Source organism: Leptosomus discolor, chromosome Z (assembly GCF_034619465.1).
Source record: "Leptosomus discolor isolate bLepDis1 chromosome Z, bLepDis1.hap2, whole genome shotgun sequence".
NCBI lineage: Eukaryota > Metazoa > Chordata > Aves > Leptosomiformes > Leptosomidae > Leptosomus > Leptosomus discolor.
In genome coordinates this window covers 10,195,374-10,209,752 of record NC_141419.1, presented here as the reverse complement: position 1 = coordinate 10,209,752, position 14,379 = coordinate 10,195,374, and the positions used below count along the sequence as shown (strand labels likewise).

The 14,379-nt window shown below is 37.8% G+C and overlaps 1 protein-coding gene across 3 annotated transcripts in view; it reads right to left on the bottom strand.

Moving 5' to 3' along the window:
- The window catches only part of ARB2A (ARB2 cotranscriptional regulator A), a 243,903-nt gene that overhangs the window by 208,444 nt on the left and 21,080 nt on the right, over positions 1-14,379 (bottom strand). For all 3 annotated transcript variants that reach the window (XM_086479798.1, XM_086479799.1, XM_086479801.1), the window contains one exon: positions 4,627-4,692. In XM_086479798.1, coding sequence (XP_086335924.1) covers positions 4,627-4,692 — 66 coding nt within the window. The remainder of the gene's footprint in view (positions 1-4,626; positions 4,693-14,379) is intronic.

Sequence of the window (14,379 nt, the reverse complement as noted above, 5' to 3'; positions counted from 1 at the left end):
AGTTAGAAGATTCTGCAAAGTGAGACATTTCAGAGCCATTGTCAACAAAACATGTTAGTAATTATTTAAACTTCCATCTCAAGCCCTCCCAGAAGCTGTTAAAGATGCATTTAATTTAGAAGCACCCTCTATTTGTCCTCAACAGCTAAAGAACAGCAAAGATCAATCGCTGATTATGCCATTAAAACTACAGAAATACAAAGACTTCATCTGGATAAAAAGATTGCAGGCAATTGCAGTCTTCTTTATATTCATAATATAACCTTCAATGGAGCACAAAATGAGAAATTTAAAAGAAATAATTGAACGGCTTCTCCCTGAATATGAGTCTCTTCATTTAAATTTTCAAGTCCAGTAGTGTATGTTGAACACTGAGGGAACTACAATACTTTGCAGTAATAATAATGCAATATGCATCTCAGCCTCCCTGTGTAGGAAAAAAACGTTCAGATTTATGCTTTGTCAGAGATGTTGACATAACAAAATGATGGGCAAACTTTCCTGATTTCCAAACTGCTCTTATTTTCACATATGGAAAGAAATTTACAAACAATTGTGTCCAAACCTGAAGCTGTCACCTGAGAAAGTGAAATAAAGACAGAAAGTCGTGACTTTGCACATGAGGTTGAAACGAAGAAAGACAAGAGAACATGCAATGCTGTCATCCTAAACCTTTGAAACATAGAATTTTCACTTACTACTAAAATCATGCTAAAAAAAACCATTGCCATGCTTAACACAGTCCTGAAACGTATTTCACATATTTAAACATCATTACATTGTCTACTTTGTTATCAGCTGACAGAAGAAGCAAGGCCAATACACCAACTTTGTGATCATCTGTGACAAAGTTCAGAAAAAACATGTTTTCGTATTCGCCTCTAAAATGTTTGTATAATAAGGTCATCTTCATAAGAAGAGCCATCGTGGTCCCCTGGTCCTGTTTCTGACACCTGGCAGATTGCTTAGGGAAATGGTACAAGAGCAGAGTGGTTACATAGCGATTCTTCCCTGGTTTTGGCAACCAGTAGCTCCGGAGCCTCCTGAGCCAGAGTTCATAACTGGACCAGCATGTACAGTAGTTCAATGCACCTATCCCACCTTGGTATTGTCAAATGGGTTTTTTGAATGCATTTATATCGTTCTCCTTGAGAGTATTCTGTGGCAATGAGTTCCACAATATAATTGGGACATATATGAAACAGTACTGCCTCTCTTTCAGTAGAGATCTCCTGCCTGATAATTTAAACTTGATGCCCCTTAGCTTCTCTATTATGAAAAAAGCAAAAAACCATTCCCTATTCATCTTCTCTACACCTTTCATGATTTTATAGATTTGTCATATTCCTTCCTCAGTCATCTATTTTCCAAGCAGAAGAATCTTTGTCTAATCTTTCTTTGTCTGAAAAGCATTTCATGCCTGTGATCATCCTTGTAACCCTCCTCTGTATTTTTTTTTTTAAATTCTTCATATCCTTTTTGATATGGTGTCCAGACTCCATGCAGTGTTCAAGATGAGGGCCCACACAATGAGTGGAATGACGATGTTTTTCTGTTTCGTTCTCAACACCTCATAATTCCTAACATCCTATTTGCTTTGAGGGTTTTTGACTGCCATTCAGCACTAACTGATGTTCTCAGAGAACTATTCACAATCACTCCAAGCTCTTTCCTGAGTGGTAATAGCTCATTTAGAGGCCACCATTGTGTTTACAGAGTGAGTTATTTTCCCCATAATTTCACATTTACCAGAATTGAATCTGATGTCATTTTGTCATCCAATCATTCAGCATCATGAAATAATTCCCCCACTCGTCACAATCAGCTTTAGATTTAAGTATTCTAAGTAATTTTAGAATAAACAGCAAAGTTTGTTAGCTTCTACTAATTCCTTTTTCCTCTTATTTAAAACTATGTCAGTGCAAGCCTTAATAACACCGCACGAGTTACAAATTATTTAATCAGTTAAATATGAAGCCCTTTTTTTCCCTTTTAATCAATTATTAACTTACAAGGGGCCTCCCTCCTCCTATGCTTTTTAAAAGCATTTAGTAAGCTTGTTGACAGCTTGTTGGAAATCCACATACTTTTTTACTGACAAGATATTTCTTTTTCATGTGATCTCTGACTCCTTCAATGAATTCTAGTAGTTTGTTTTTTTTTAAAGAGAAACCTGTACTGACTTTTCCCCCAACATATTATTTGCTCCTGATACACAGGAATCACTATGAATCACTCCTGGAGGCCTTGCAAAGACTGTCGCATTTACTCTTTTTCCATGTCTCTGATGAAAACAGCCGATTTCAGCAATAGTCAGTTGTTCTACAGCTTCATATTTGACTTATAGAACCCTGGGCTTAAAAACCATCTCATCCTGGACTTTGATTATTGTACGATATATCAATTTGTCCTAAGATCTCCTCTACTGATATGCCAAATTTCAAACAGTTTCTCAGAGTTATCTCCTGTTTAAAAAAAAATTACTAATAATCAAGCACGAAAATTTGACAAATATTGGAAATAATGATGTCAGCTTTTCTTATTTGAGCTGAGCATTCTTTTTGCATGCAGCTCATCTATCAGCCTCATCAGCTCTGTTTTATTATTAGCCTTTACAAGTGTAACACACTCCTCAAATTCAGTTTTGGGTGATCTTACTGTGAATTTATAAGTAACTTGCCAGCATTTATGCTCTCTTCTGTTTTCCTCACTTGTGCAGGACGTACCCTTGCTACAAGCTGCCTTATTACTTCTGTTAGTCTCCTTCACTAGTTTAAACTAAGGGGTTTTTTGTGTTGTTACTTGGGAGTCTGTCCATGGTTATCTAAACATAGCCTTTACATGGCTTTAATTTTTCAGCTTCTATGTACAGTGTTTCATTTTTCTCATTTTTGTGTGCCTCTTTATAAACTGTTTTCGACTGTGGTGAGGGCTTTCTATGCATAATAGTCACCACTGAAGAATAATGCTCATACCTTGTGCCAAATTTTCCACACTGCTCACAATTAAACAGCTGCATATATTTTGTGAGTTCTTACTTTGCTCTGAAATGCAATTAAATTATGACACTTTGCAGTAGCTGGAAGTAATATATTTGAGAGTAGCTTAAATGTACTACTGACAAACTGCATCAGTACATCAGTGCTTACTACATAATTTATACATAAGAGTAAACACAGATTAATTCAACAGTGAGAGCTAGACAGGGCCATTCTTCTCTCAAGCCAGACACCCAAATCTCAGCCGTGCAGACGAGTCCCCACGTGTGTGACAGAGGCCATGGAGGTGTTGTAATACTTCTTCCAAGTTTGCTCATTTTTTGAGGCTAATAGATCAGACTTAGCATTGCATTACCTACACGCATATTCCTTTATAGCCTCAAAATTCAGGCACTTGAAAGGTTATAAAAGACAGCTTCCTGGTTTCACAGAGAGTGACATGGCTGGAGAAAGCCTTTTGCCACATGACCCATCTGGTACATGGAAGAACTCCTTAGCAAAACTTCCCCAATAAGGAAAACTAGTTGTGCAAAGAAGTTAGAGATTGAGACCGGCAGCGCACCAGGCAGACTGTCACAAAGAACCCAACCCTCTTCTCTGTCTACACAGGTAAATCTGAAGTGGGGAAATGCTTTCTCAAGCTGTCTGGGGTGTTGGGGCATCAGCACAGCCTACATGGTACCAGAAGGCTGGGAGTGCGGAGGAAAGCTGCTCCTTGCCCTCCAACCGCTCTGTGGAGCTCTCAGCACATCTCCTTCTGCCCTGACCAGGAGACACTGGCAAAGCCTAGCTGAGAAACCTTGAGTAGTTTGGGCAGGTTATTAAAACATTCACTGAACAACACTTAGGAAATGGAAATAGGAACTGTGAAACGTTACAGAACTGCTAAAGCAAAGGACCTTTTCCTTCCTTAGCCCAAATGGGTCTTCCTCAACTGAATATGAAGGACTGGCTGAGAACAATGGTAATGCAAAAGCTTCTCAAAGACCATAAGAATCCTTTATGATAGTGATGGAAAACCTATAGAGTGCTGCCACACTATAGTCTCCCCTACGCTCTCCAGTATAGACTACAAAAATACCTGAACATCATCATCGTATTGCGCGTATTTACCAACACTCTCATACGCGTTCTTTGGGGAACGTTTCATCACTTCGAACGGTTGATCAAATACTTTCACTGAACAATAGCAGCACCTTATGTTACATAGATGTTACAAGTTACTGAAAAAGTGTGTTTCAAAAAAAGAGTTAGACTAGTTTACTGAAACTCAATTCAAGTTTATTTCTCTGCCTGTAAAGGCACATTTGTTCTCTACATCCAGCTGTAGAGGTCTTGAAACATTCACAAATACTCTTCAAAAAGCTTATGGTTCCTCTATCAAAACTACTACATTTTGAAAATTCTGGAAACTGGTAAGGCAAGGAAGGCTCAGCTGAGAACTGAGGTGGAACCATGTCTCCAGATGCATGCACATGCTGCATGCAAAGGCACTGTTCTGAGACAATGTCCTGCACTGAGCCTTGGCACACCTTGTCTTTATCCAAACACTGGATTGTAGGCTATGTTTTTTTACAGATCCAAACAAACAATGGCTTTGGAAAAAAAAATTAAAATATATACTTACTGGGAGAGTTACTTTCTTCAAGTGGCATTCCTTTTGCAGTAGTTCATAAACATATTTAGTAATGATCTGGAAGAAAAAAAAAAAAAAAAAAAGACATGCAAACACACATTAAACAGCTTACAGTAATGACATATCCAGGCAGACAACTTAAAGGCTAGTTGGTTAAACTTCTAAGCACTTGTGTATGTTTTGCCACTGATTTGAATCATTCACTATACAACTAATTACAGAGCTTGGAGCATTACAAAAAAAGGTCCTCTCTGTCCCTCAGAAAAGGCTGCTTGGCAGTACAAAGAAACTGTAACTGTACCTGTGAATCCATCACGCGCTGCTGTGTGAATAATTATGTGCCTCAAAACTAAAGGATTATAACCAATTAATATATACTCAGGGGTACAAGAAAGGCTCTCTTTTGCAAAGAAACACTTTAAAAGCATTTTTTTCCATAAGCAGGACTCCTGAAAGCCTCTCCCCTGCAGGTTCACTTCATGAGCTACAAGGAGAGCAGATCTTTAGTAACCCTCAGCACAAGTTGCCTTGCCATTTCTATTCACTGAACAGGGGAGGGATGGGTCAAAGGTTTCTAAATACAAGAAAAACCCTGACTGATTCCCCACTATGGGGGAGTTTAAGTCTCTTGTCTCCACGTAGAAATAAAATTGAAATTTTAGACCTGAAACAAAAGGAATTATTTCAAAGAGCAACCAAAAAAAAAAAAAAAAAAAAAAAAAAAAAAATCAACCTAGTCTGAACGAAAGACTTGCCATCTCAAATGTAACAAAGTTGTTCACACATCAAACGCTTGCCTAATATCTCGGGAAATTTTTTTTCACCCTCATATATTCTAAGGAAAATGGAGATGCATAGGTAAGAACTTTCAAACTATTATTAATTTGGGAATTAAGCCAAGGCACAAACTAAAGCACTTTGTCTATATGGGGCTGTAAAAATGGTTTGGAAGTAACTGCCTGGATTTCACTGGCTACAGGAGTTAAAAAAAAAAAAAAAGAAAAATTAAAGAGGGAAAAAAAGTGCTCATTAGGAACCTCAAATGGTGCTTGCCTTCCCTTTAAAGCTTGGAGAACTATGTTTAAATTCCAGACAGGACAAGATCTAAGTCCCAAAATATTAATCCAAGAATATCTGGGTACAAACCCAGCTGGTATTCTTTAGTCCAACGCCTCACGGCCACAATTACACCCATGTGAACACACAGCATATTAAGCCACAACAGAAACATCGCTGTAACAAAGCTCTCAAGTGATGCCATCTTAACAACACACTATGAACCGTGCAAGTAGGAGCCAGGGTATCATAAACTTCAATTTTAATTTTCCAAATGCACAATTACCAAATAAAGTTTCAATGAAGTCCAAAAGTTTTCATTATGTACATGTGAGCAAACACAATATGCAAACGTTTGGAATACATTTGAACAAATTAGAGGTACTGATGAAAGTCAATTAAATATGTTGGTGTGTGCCTCTCCCTTCCTTTCACAAAAACCCAAACCTTCATTAGGATTACGTGAATTGTTTGCTACCCTGCTCAAATATGTTTATTGATAGAATTATGTTCAAAAAAATGATACCGTTTTAAAGAAAATCAGTCTTACTGAACATTACTATGTACAGGGAAACTGCATTTGCAGAAGGAATTTAGCTGTGAGCGATGAGTTGATTTAAGACATGTTTATCCCCAAAGCAGTATGTTAGGAACATGCATACAGTGTAATTTTACCTTCAGGGCCAAACTTTTTATGGTTCACCGAAATCAACTTCAGTGTAATGCCAACAAGTAAAGCAGTTAAGTTCCTGCAGTCTCAGATGCTGATGCTGTACAGACATTAAAATGAGTATAATGATAATATGGCCTCAAACACAGAAATTTTATTTTTCACTTCAAATCCACGCAACTACTAACTGTCAAAAACACCAAAAGAACACTTGGAAGAGAAAAAAACTGCTACGAAGAAAATATATTTTAGACACCACTTGCAAAAATCTACCCTTTTTCGCAGTTATGTGTTTGTACCTATTTCTTCAATTCTCTCTCATCTATTTAGACTGTGATGTCTTCAGGGCAGAAGTACACTTTTACTCATATATATTATTCATGTAGCACTAGTTAAGCTTACTATTACAAATCTACAGAGTTTAAATATCCATAACTTCTTTGAGTAGTAGTATTAGCTTGTTATGCTGGTATTTTCTTCTTCAGACCTGAAAACTGCTGTAGGACTTTGAAACATGTCTTGTGACTTCTTGCATGAGAAGGTGGAGTATGAACCATCTTGGACTAATCATCTGTCGTATTGTTGCTCATGACTGCAGCTATTTAGTGACAGAGTCTGTTCAATCCAGTCCACTGTAAGTAACTCATCTAGAACTATCAGGCAGCAAATTGTCCAGTACAAGCCACTCTCAAGACAAACCAACAGTTGCTAGAGAGCCCTGCTCAGGTTCTTCGCAGTAACCTGGGATATTTATGCTTTTTCTAAGGCTCTTGCAACTCCTAAGGTATGCCAACACCGTAAGCAGTACACTGCATTGTAATTCAAGGTAATAAAGTGGCTGGTGAGCTGGCAGCACCACAGCCAAGATGGGAAAGGAGAAAGAACCAATAGTAAGGCTTGCCCAACGTGTGTGAAATTCATTTGCTGATGAACGGAGGAAAAAACAGTGGATTATTCTGGGCATATTAAAAACACGAGTACCTAATCTCTGCTACCATTTCTTTGTTACAGTTTTCCTTCATCTACTGTGGACGAGATTGAGAGCAGTAATACCTATGGTTCAGGACAGGAGGAACTAAGCTTCAGTGCTCACAAGTGCCCTTCTGAGGAGCTTAAAACAGTCAGTCTTTTGATTTACATTGGATATAACAGTGTGAATACCTCCAGAAGTACCTTTTCAAAGTGCTAGTGGCCCCAAATACGACATCTGCAAAATTCAACAGTCCTATGAATAATTGGAGGATACACTTATGTCATGAACAGTAATCCTTCATATGGATCCACAACATAATTTATTTTAATTATGGAGGAATTAAATTTGATGACTTGGATGGTCAGCAAAAAGGACACAAACAGTGAAGACCACAGATGAAGAGAGAAACACATTATTTGACAACAGAGCTGAGATTTTACCCTTGCATTGCTAAATATTCTGCACCATGATGGCCAAGGCTATAATGCTGCATGCAGTCTGCAGGGCAAAACTGAAACTGCAGGTGGAAACACAGTTCTGGTACACATAACTGTAGTACACATTAATTGGTAAGGTCCTGGCTTCACGTGACTTGTGTTCTTTTAAGATAATGTTGTTCATATAGAGGACTTTGCTCAGGACTGTTTTCAATTGCCAAAAAGCATCGAAATATTCTGTTAGCAGCATAATTTGTAAAATCTTTGCAATGCACAATCCTGAAGCCACATGATCAAAAGATCAATACCTGCATACAACCACATGAAAAGAGAAATTAAAAAGCAAGAGCCATTGAGACCAACACATTTAAAGTTACAAAGATCCCGAAGGCACTGAAGCATAGATGTGATTACAAGTGGAGACAAATACCAAAAAGACTCTTCAATGCACTAAGTATTGGAGGTCTTTAAACAGCAAAAGTCTGGAAAAGAGGACAACCAAAAGCATGCCCACAAAGCAAGCAGACAATTCCAAAATAACTCAGGGTAAAATAATATACCCCCATTTTAAGTCTGTAAGAAACTGAAAGAAACGTTTGTAACACACATCAAAAATGTCAAGAACCAGCCTGGCACACATGAGGAAGAGCAGAACTGCAGCTGACCTGCTGATGGACTTTCTCATAACAGAGAAAGCCAGGTAGACCAACAACAGATCACAACTCAACATCTTGTTTCACAACACCTACACAGCCTAACCCAGAGGAGCTGCTTCAGCACATACCACGCTGAAACCACCATCAGAAATCACGCTGGGACGCAGTGAAGTGCACTGAGCCTTGCTCGTCAAGCACTGCCTCCCCCCTCCTGGCTGTGCTTTACAAACCAAGTCCTCTGAATTCTTTTTTTCTTCCCCTGAGTGTGCTCCCAATTTCAAAACCAACCACAGGTAACTCTACCCACCACCAGACTAAGAATAGAACAGCAAACCTGCTGCAAGGGGAAAAAAAGAAAAAGACAAAGTAAACTACTCAAACTTGCAAAATGTTCTCTCAAGTATGTATTCTCTCCTAAAAACATATTAAAGAAATGGCACAGGCCTGTGTGATTTGTGGCCTCTAGTTTCTAAACCAGCACCTATCAGTAGTCACTGGCAATCATTACCACACAACGAATGTTCATGGATTCACGACAGATGTGAGGAACCTTTCAGCTAGCGCAAAAAACCACAGTCTCTTTGAAGACAATCAAACGCCACATATCCCCTTCTTCTCCCATCTGTGCATCCCTCATGACCAAAACGCCAACAACCCTGTCAAATGGGCAGTGTATGGTTAACACATGACAAAGAATAAAGCACATGGGACACGATCGAGGATAAAGCACAGGCGAGCAGCTGACATTACAACCACTCACATGACAGAGGCCAGATTGCAAGACCTTAGAGAAAGGAGAAGAGAGTGCAAGCTGTTAACCCAAGTTGTCCACACCATTGCCTGCTCCTACACACTTCTAGCAAATTTCTGGGAAAAAAGGAAACATAGGAATGACAGGTTAAATACATTCTTCCGGTGGACCAGATCCAGCAGATCATGTTCCTCATTCACAGCTATTCAAAACACAAACAGAACCCCATCACCACCATTACTACTCTTGTTACCACTTTACTCCAAGAACTAAATGCGAATGGAGACAGAACAACCCTCTCAAAGTTAACAGAGGCTACTTCCCATCAAGAGGGAGATGTGTTGGCAATGATATACTTATTCAGTGGACAGGAGGCTTCTGCCTCTGAAGATGTCAACTTGTGAAACAACACTCCTTAAACACCTTATCAGATCACTTGTTTTCATTAACTTCTAAAGATAGTTCTCAAAGTACATGAAAGTGCAGAGAGTAAGAGAATCTAATGGATGTAATTTTGCTTGTAGGTTTTTATCTGTGCCCAGATCTTTTAGAATAATATAGATACTACAGTTAAAGCTAAGGAGACTGTCACGATGGCACTTTCTTATGGCTTGACTTCCTGGTTTTTACTAAGTAATACCATAAAAAGGGTTAGCACATTATTAGTGTCATTAGTAGTTTATTAATCCTCTATTAACCTTATGAGTTAACTGTACTTCAACCTCAGTTTAATCTCCTACATAAACATATATTACTGAAAAAAAGATCAAAAGGGAACAAATTACAATTAAAAATATTAATGAAAAAGACTTGCTCAGAAACCACTGAAGTCTTACCATCCTTACCTTCCACAGTAACTCTCAGATATCATTTGCCATGCTTTGACTTGAAGTAAAGAAAAATGCACAGGTTTCTTTTATTTTTCTTTAGAGAATGCAGAAACAACTCAACCTTAGGTTCACTTGTCAATTCACACCCTGTGACAGAACAGCACTTAAAATGTGTAACAGTTGAACATTACCAGTTCGCCTGAGAAATCCACATATAGACTAAAATCAACCTCATTTGCCTTTGTGTTCTTTTTGTCTAAAGTAGTATGTTCAATTTGACTTCACACAGTACAGCAAGAGATTCACCGTCAGCTCCCCAGACCTCTAAAACGCTTTCAACTACCAATTCAGACCTGACGTACCTCTTGAATCTAACCTTCTCAAGAAAAATGATCTTTCACAGGCATAGAAAGGACACTATTTTCAAATAATTTAAATTCAGTCTAAGGGATTAGGCCCATTGGCACTACTAGTATTTCCTAAGAACTTCAAGGCAGTAAACATAGGTTGGAGGCTTTATCACTAATCTTAAAAATAAACAAGTACAAACCACTAGAAGCAATGCCATTACAAGTAATGGATTTTTTTGTTTTATAAGATTTGTCTCCTTTGGTAATCAGCACTTTAGCACAAAAAGAGAAAATGAGCATGAGAAGGAAACAACCCTTATAACATACAGTCGTATACCCACAACTTTTTTCCTCTTTGCAGGGTAAGAGCAGTAACGTTCAGTGACATAAATGCAAAATGAATTCCAACTGACTGCCCTGCGGCAAATCTCAAGTGGTGGGACTGACCCGAGGCTTGCTACTGTGGCTGCCGTAGCCTTGGTTGAATGAGCTTTATTTTCACCCTCAAGTGACAAACCTGCCAATAAGTAACAATGAGAGATGCAAAGGAACTTTTTGACATACTGCTCTTGGACACAGACTTACCCAAGAACTGGGACAAACAAAAAACCCCCACTATCACCATGCCAGAACAAAAAAATTCTAAATGCTGAACGGACTTTATAAAGACTCTGTTCACTGCAAGCTAAAAAAAAAAAAAAAAAAAAAAAAAAAAATCAATGGCATTTTAAAAATCCACAAAAGACCTCACTTGGATTATAGTGTGGGAGAACAATTCATTAAGATGGAATTGACATTACTGCTAAGGGATTTCTTGCATTTTCTACTGAAAGCAATTCAATTCAATCTTAACACATGGGCGTGATATTCTGGATTCTGAGTTGACTGATCATAAATAGGATCTCAAGATCTTTTGAGAGAATTAAATAAAAAACAACAGGGATTTTTCTTGAATGCAGCATATACTGTTGATGTGATTTGACCCAATGTTTTGTTACACGGTCTTTGCTGACACCTGTTGGTTTATATTTTGTTTTTCTTTTTTTTTTCGTTTTTAAGAAAAGCATCTCCAATTTTAGAAATCACTTGACAACTATTTGTCTTCAGAAATGTCTTAATTGCATAGCCCACTTATGAAAATTCTAAATTTTTTTAAAATATGCATGCATATACACATCCATGAACTAGTACTGAGCAGAGGCTTCAATCAAGCACATTGCACTAGAAGCAATTAAACATGAGCAGAAAGCATGAACTCTATGCCCAAGCTGACATAAGAAACAAAAGGATGAAAAGGTTGGAAAACGAAGTGGGAAACGTAAAAAAGCCCAGAAAAATAAGAGAGGAACAAATATAAATGAGGCTTATAAACACATTTCACTATTCCAATTCAAGAACCAAAATTTAGGATTATTATTTCTAAATTTCATATTAGAGATGAGTTATGAAAAGGGATCTGGAAGAAAGAGTAGCAGCAGTTTTGATTATTCCAACTATTAATGGAAAAAAATGGAGTTTAGGTGGAGAGGTGGTACTATGAAGTTTTGAAAGGTTAAAAATCCATGCCAAACCCAACTGACATATCAGATTAACATAGTTAAAGCATACCAGCTTTTGTAGTCACAGACAAAAAAAGTCAGTGATGTGTCAAGCATCTCGTTTTGCCACCTTTGATTCCTCAGCAGAAATGACCAGATAAATATTCACAGATGGACTGAAGGCTAATTTTATGTAAATCCAGAGCAGAACTCAAATAAACACCTTCTTTCCATAGCAAGATGTCTTAACCATTCTGCCACTGTGCTCCAGAACAGCAGCGGGTCAAAATAAATTGGATTTACATAAATTTAGGTAAAAAGGGCCATGGCACTGACCGTTAGCACTATTTCTTTTTTTTTCTTTTCTTGGTACAGATAGTAGGCGATACCCTCAGGACCACAAATCACAAAAATGTTTATAGTTTCACTATTAAACGACACCTGCATCTCTTTTTATGAGGTCAAGTGAACCAAATAGATGGTACATTAACTTATCACATACTTAATTGGCAAACTCGGGACCCTCACTTGCTTTGAGTAACTGACAAAAGCCAGCAGTTAACTTGTAAGAGCAATGGCTACCTTGCTTTCTGCTTTTCTAGTCTACAGTCATAATAGCTACTATTCTGAAAGAAACTTCCCCTTAAGGAGAGAAAAACCTGCCCTGAAGGCACTGTCCCTTCTGGGGGTATCAAGTTGAAGGTTAAGAAAACACCTTGGACATAGATGATCCTTTTTCTATTCTTTTTCCTCACTGTTTCTGAAGGAAAGATTTCCTTCTTCTATTCCACATGATTGAGTCCATCTAACCTAGCCTTGTGTTCTGCTGGCAGGCAAACTCAAAGAGGGAGCAAACTACAAAAAAACTCCAGGTATGGCAAATGCCAGGAGAACTTTGGACCAAGACGTATGGAAGTTTGCTTCAAATGTGACAAGTAAAATTATGACAGTTTCACTCTTGCATAAAAATACAGGAAACCATTTAATTTAACCATGAAATAAATTATTATTTAAAATTTATACATTAAATCACATTTGTAAAGGTTAATTTATGTGGATTTTTTCTACTTTATTTTTAAAACAATCCTACGAGGAAGAAATATTCTTGGTAACTGAGGTTTATAAAACAAAATTCATAGCCCATACTACTTCACCTACAATAAGAAAACAGTATGCCACGATATTGTTAGCTGCTCATGATTATTTATGTTGATGATGTCCAAGAAGCATAACAGACCCTTTCTTCCTATGGAATTATTACTGAAAAACTAATGTAGCCAATAATGCAGCATGCTCATGTTCAAAGACAGCACATCAGCGTAGTACTTCTCATTAAGTCATGTGGGCACAGCTAATAGTGGAAGCTGTGTACACTACAATTCACTGTGTTTTAACAAATTTCACCTATATACTTCACTTGGGAAGGAATCACTTTCTCAGTCCAAGCACCAAGATACAGTCCAATTACACATAAAATCACTTAACATGATAGTGATTAACAATTCATGATTTGACCTTCTAAATATTTTGAGAAGAAAAGCTTATTTTTCGTTGTTGTTGTCAAACGGGACATTTCAGAAGCTTTAATGGAAGTTTTGCATTAAAACAGTACAATATTTAGCATGTCCAACTAATCAAGCATTTATTTCTAAAAAGTCTGTGAAGCTATGAAACAGCCCGAGTCAGAAAATACTGTGTAAAAGCCTGTTCTGATGTCCATTTATAAACCATGTGAACAGGATTGGCTCATGTTCACGTTCGGGTTTATCAGTTTCCCAACAGAAGTTTGCATGATGGGGTCCTTTGCTCTTTGGAGGGTGGGGCACTCAGAAGAACAGCCATGTTTGATTCAAAAAGTGGTTCAATACAGTAGTTATCAGCAACAAATATTATTAAGTAGGGAGTCACAGCAATTCCTACTGAACAATGGTATCAAAATATTGTCTGAAAAGGAAACTTCCTAACATCCAGTTTTTATAGTATTTCATAGAAACACTAAGTAGGCAACTTTATCACCTAGATACAGATAAAGAAAATGGACATCAACAACAGTGAGCAGCATGCTTGTGTGCAATTTATAATTATACCACAGCCCGTAGCCTGCAGAGTTCTGTTTGGTGAAAGGGTATTATAAAACAGAAAGACACAAGAAAGGCATTTTAAATTCATCATATATCAGATAAAGTGAACACAAATAACAGTCAAGAGAATAAAATGAGAAGGTGATGATTAGGCATCAGAGGCATTTTTGCCTAAAAGCAACTTGTTCGACAAGGGAATTTGGCACAATTATATCTATGCTATGAGAACAGAGCAGAGAATCCACCAAAACCAAACCCATATTTATTGCTCTATACAACCTGTGGTGCTGTGACCATACACTGACGGTCTTCATTGCCGCTGCTATTGTCAGTCAATAGTCTGGGCAATGGGCACACAGGCCCATGGGCACTCACCCTCTGTTCTGCTGAAGACCTAATCCG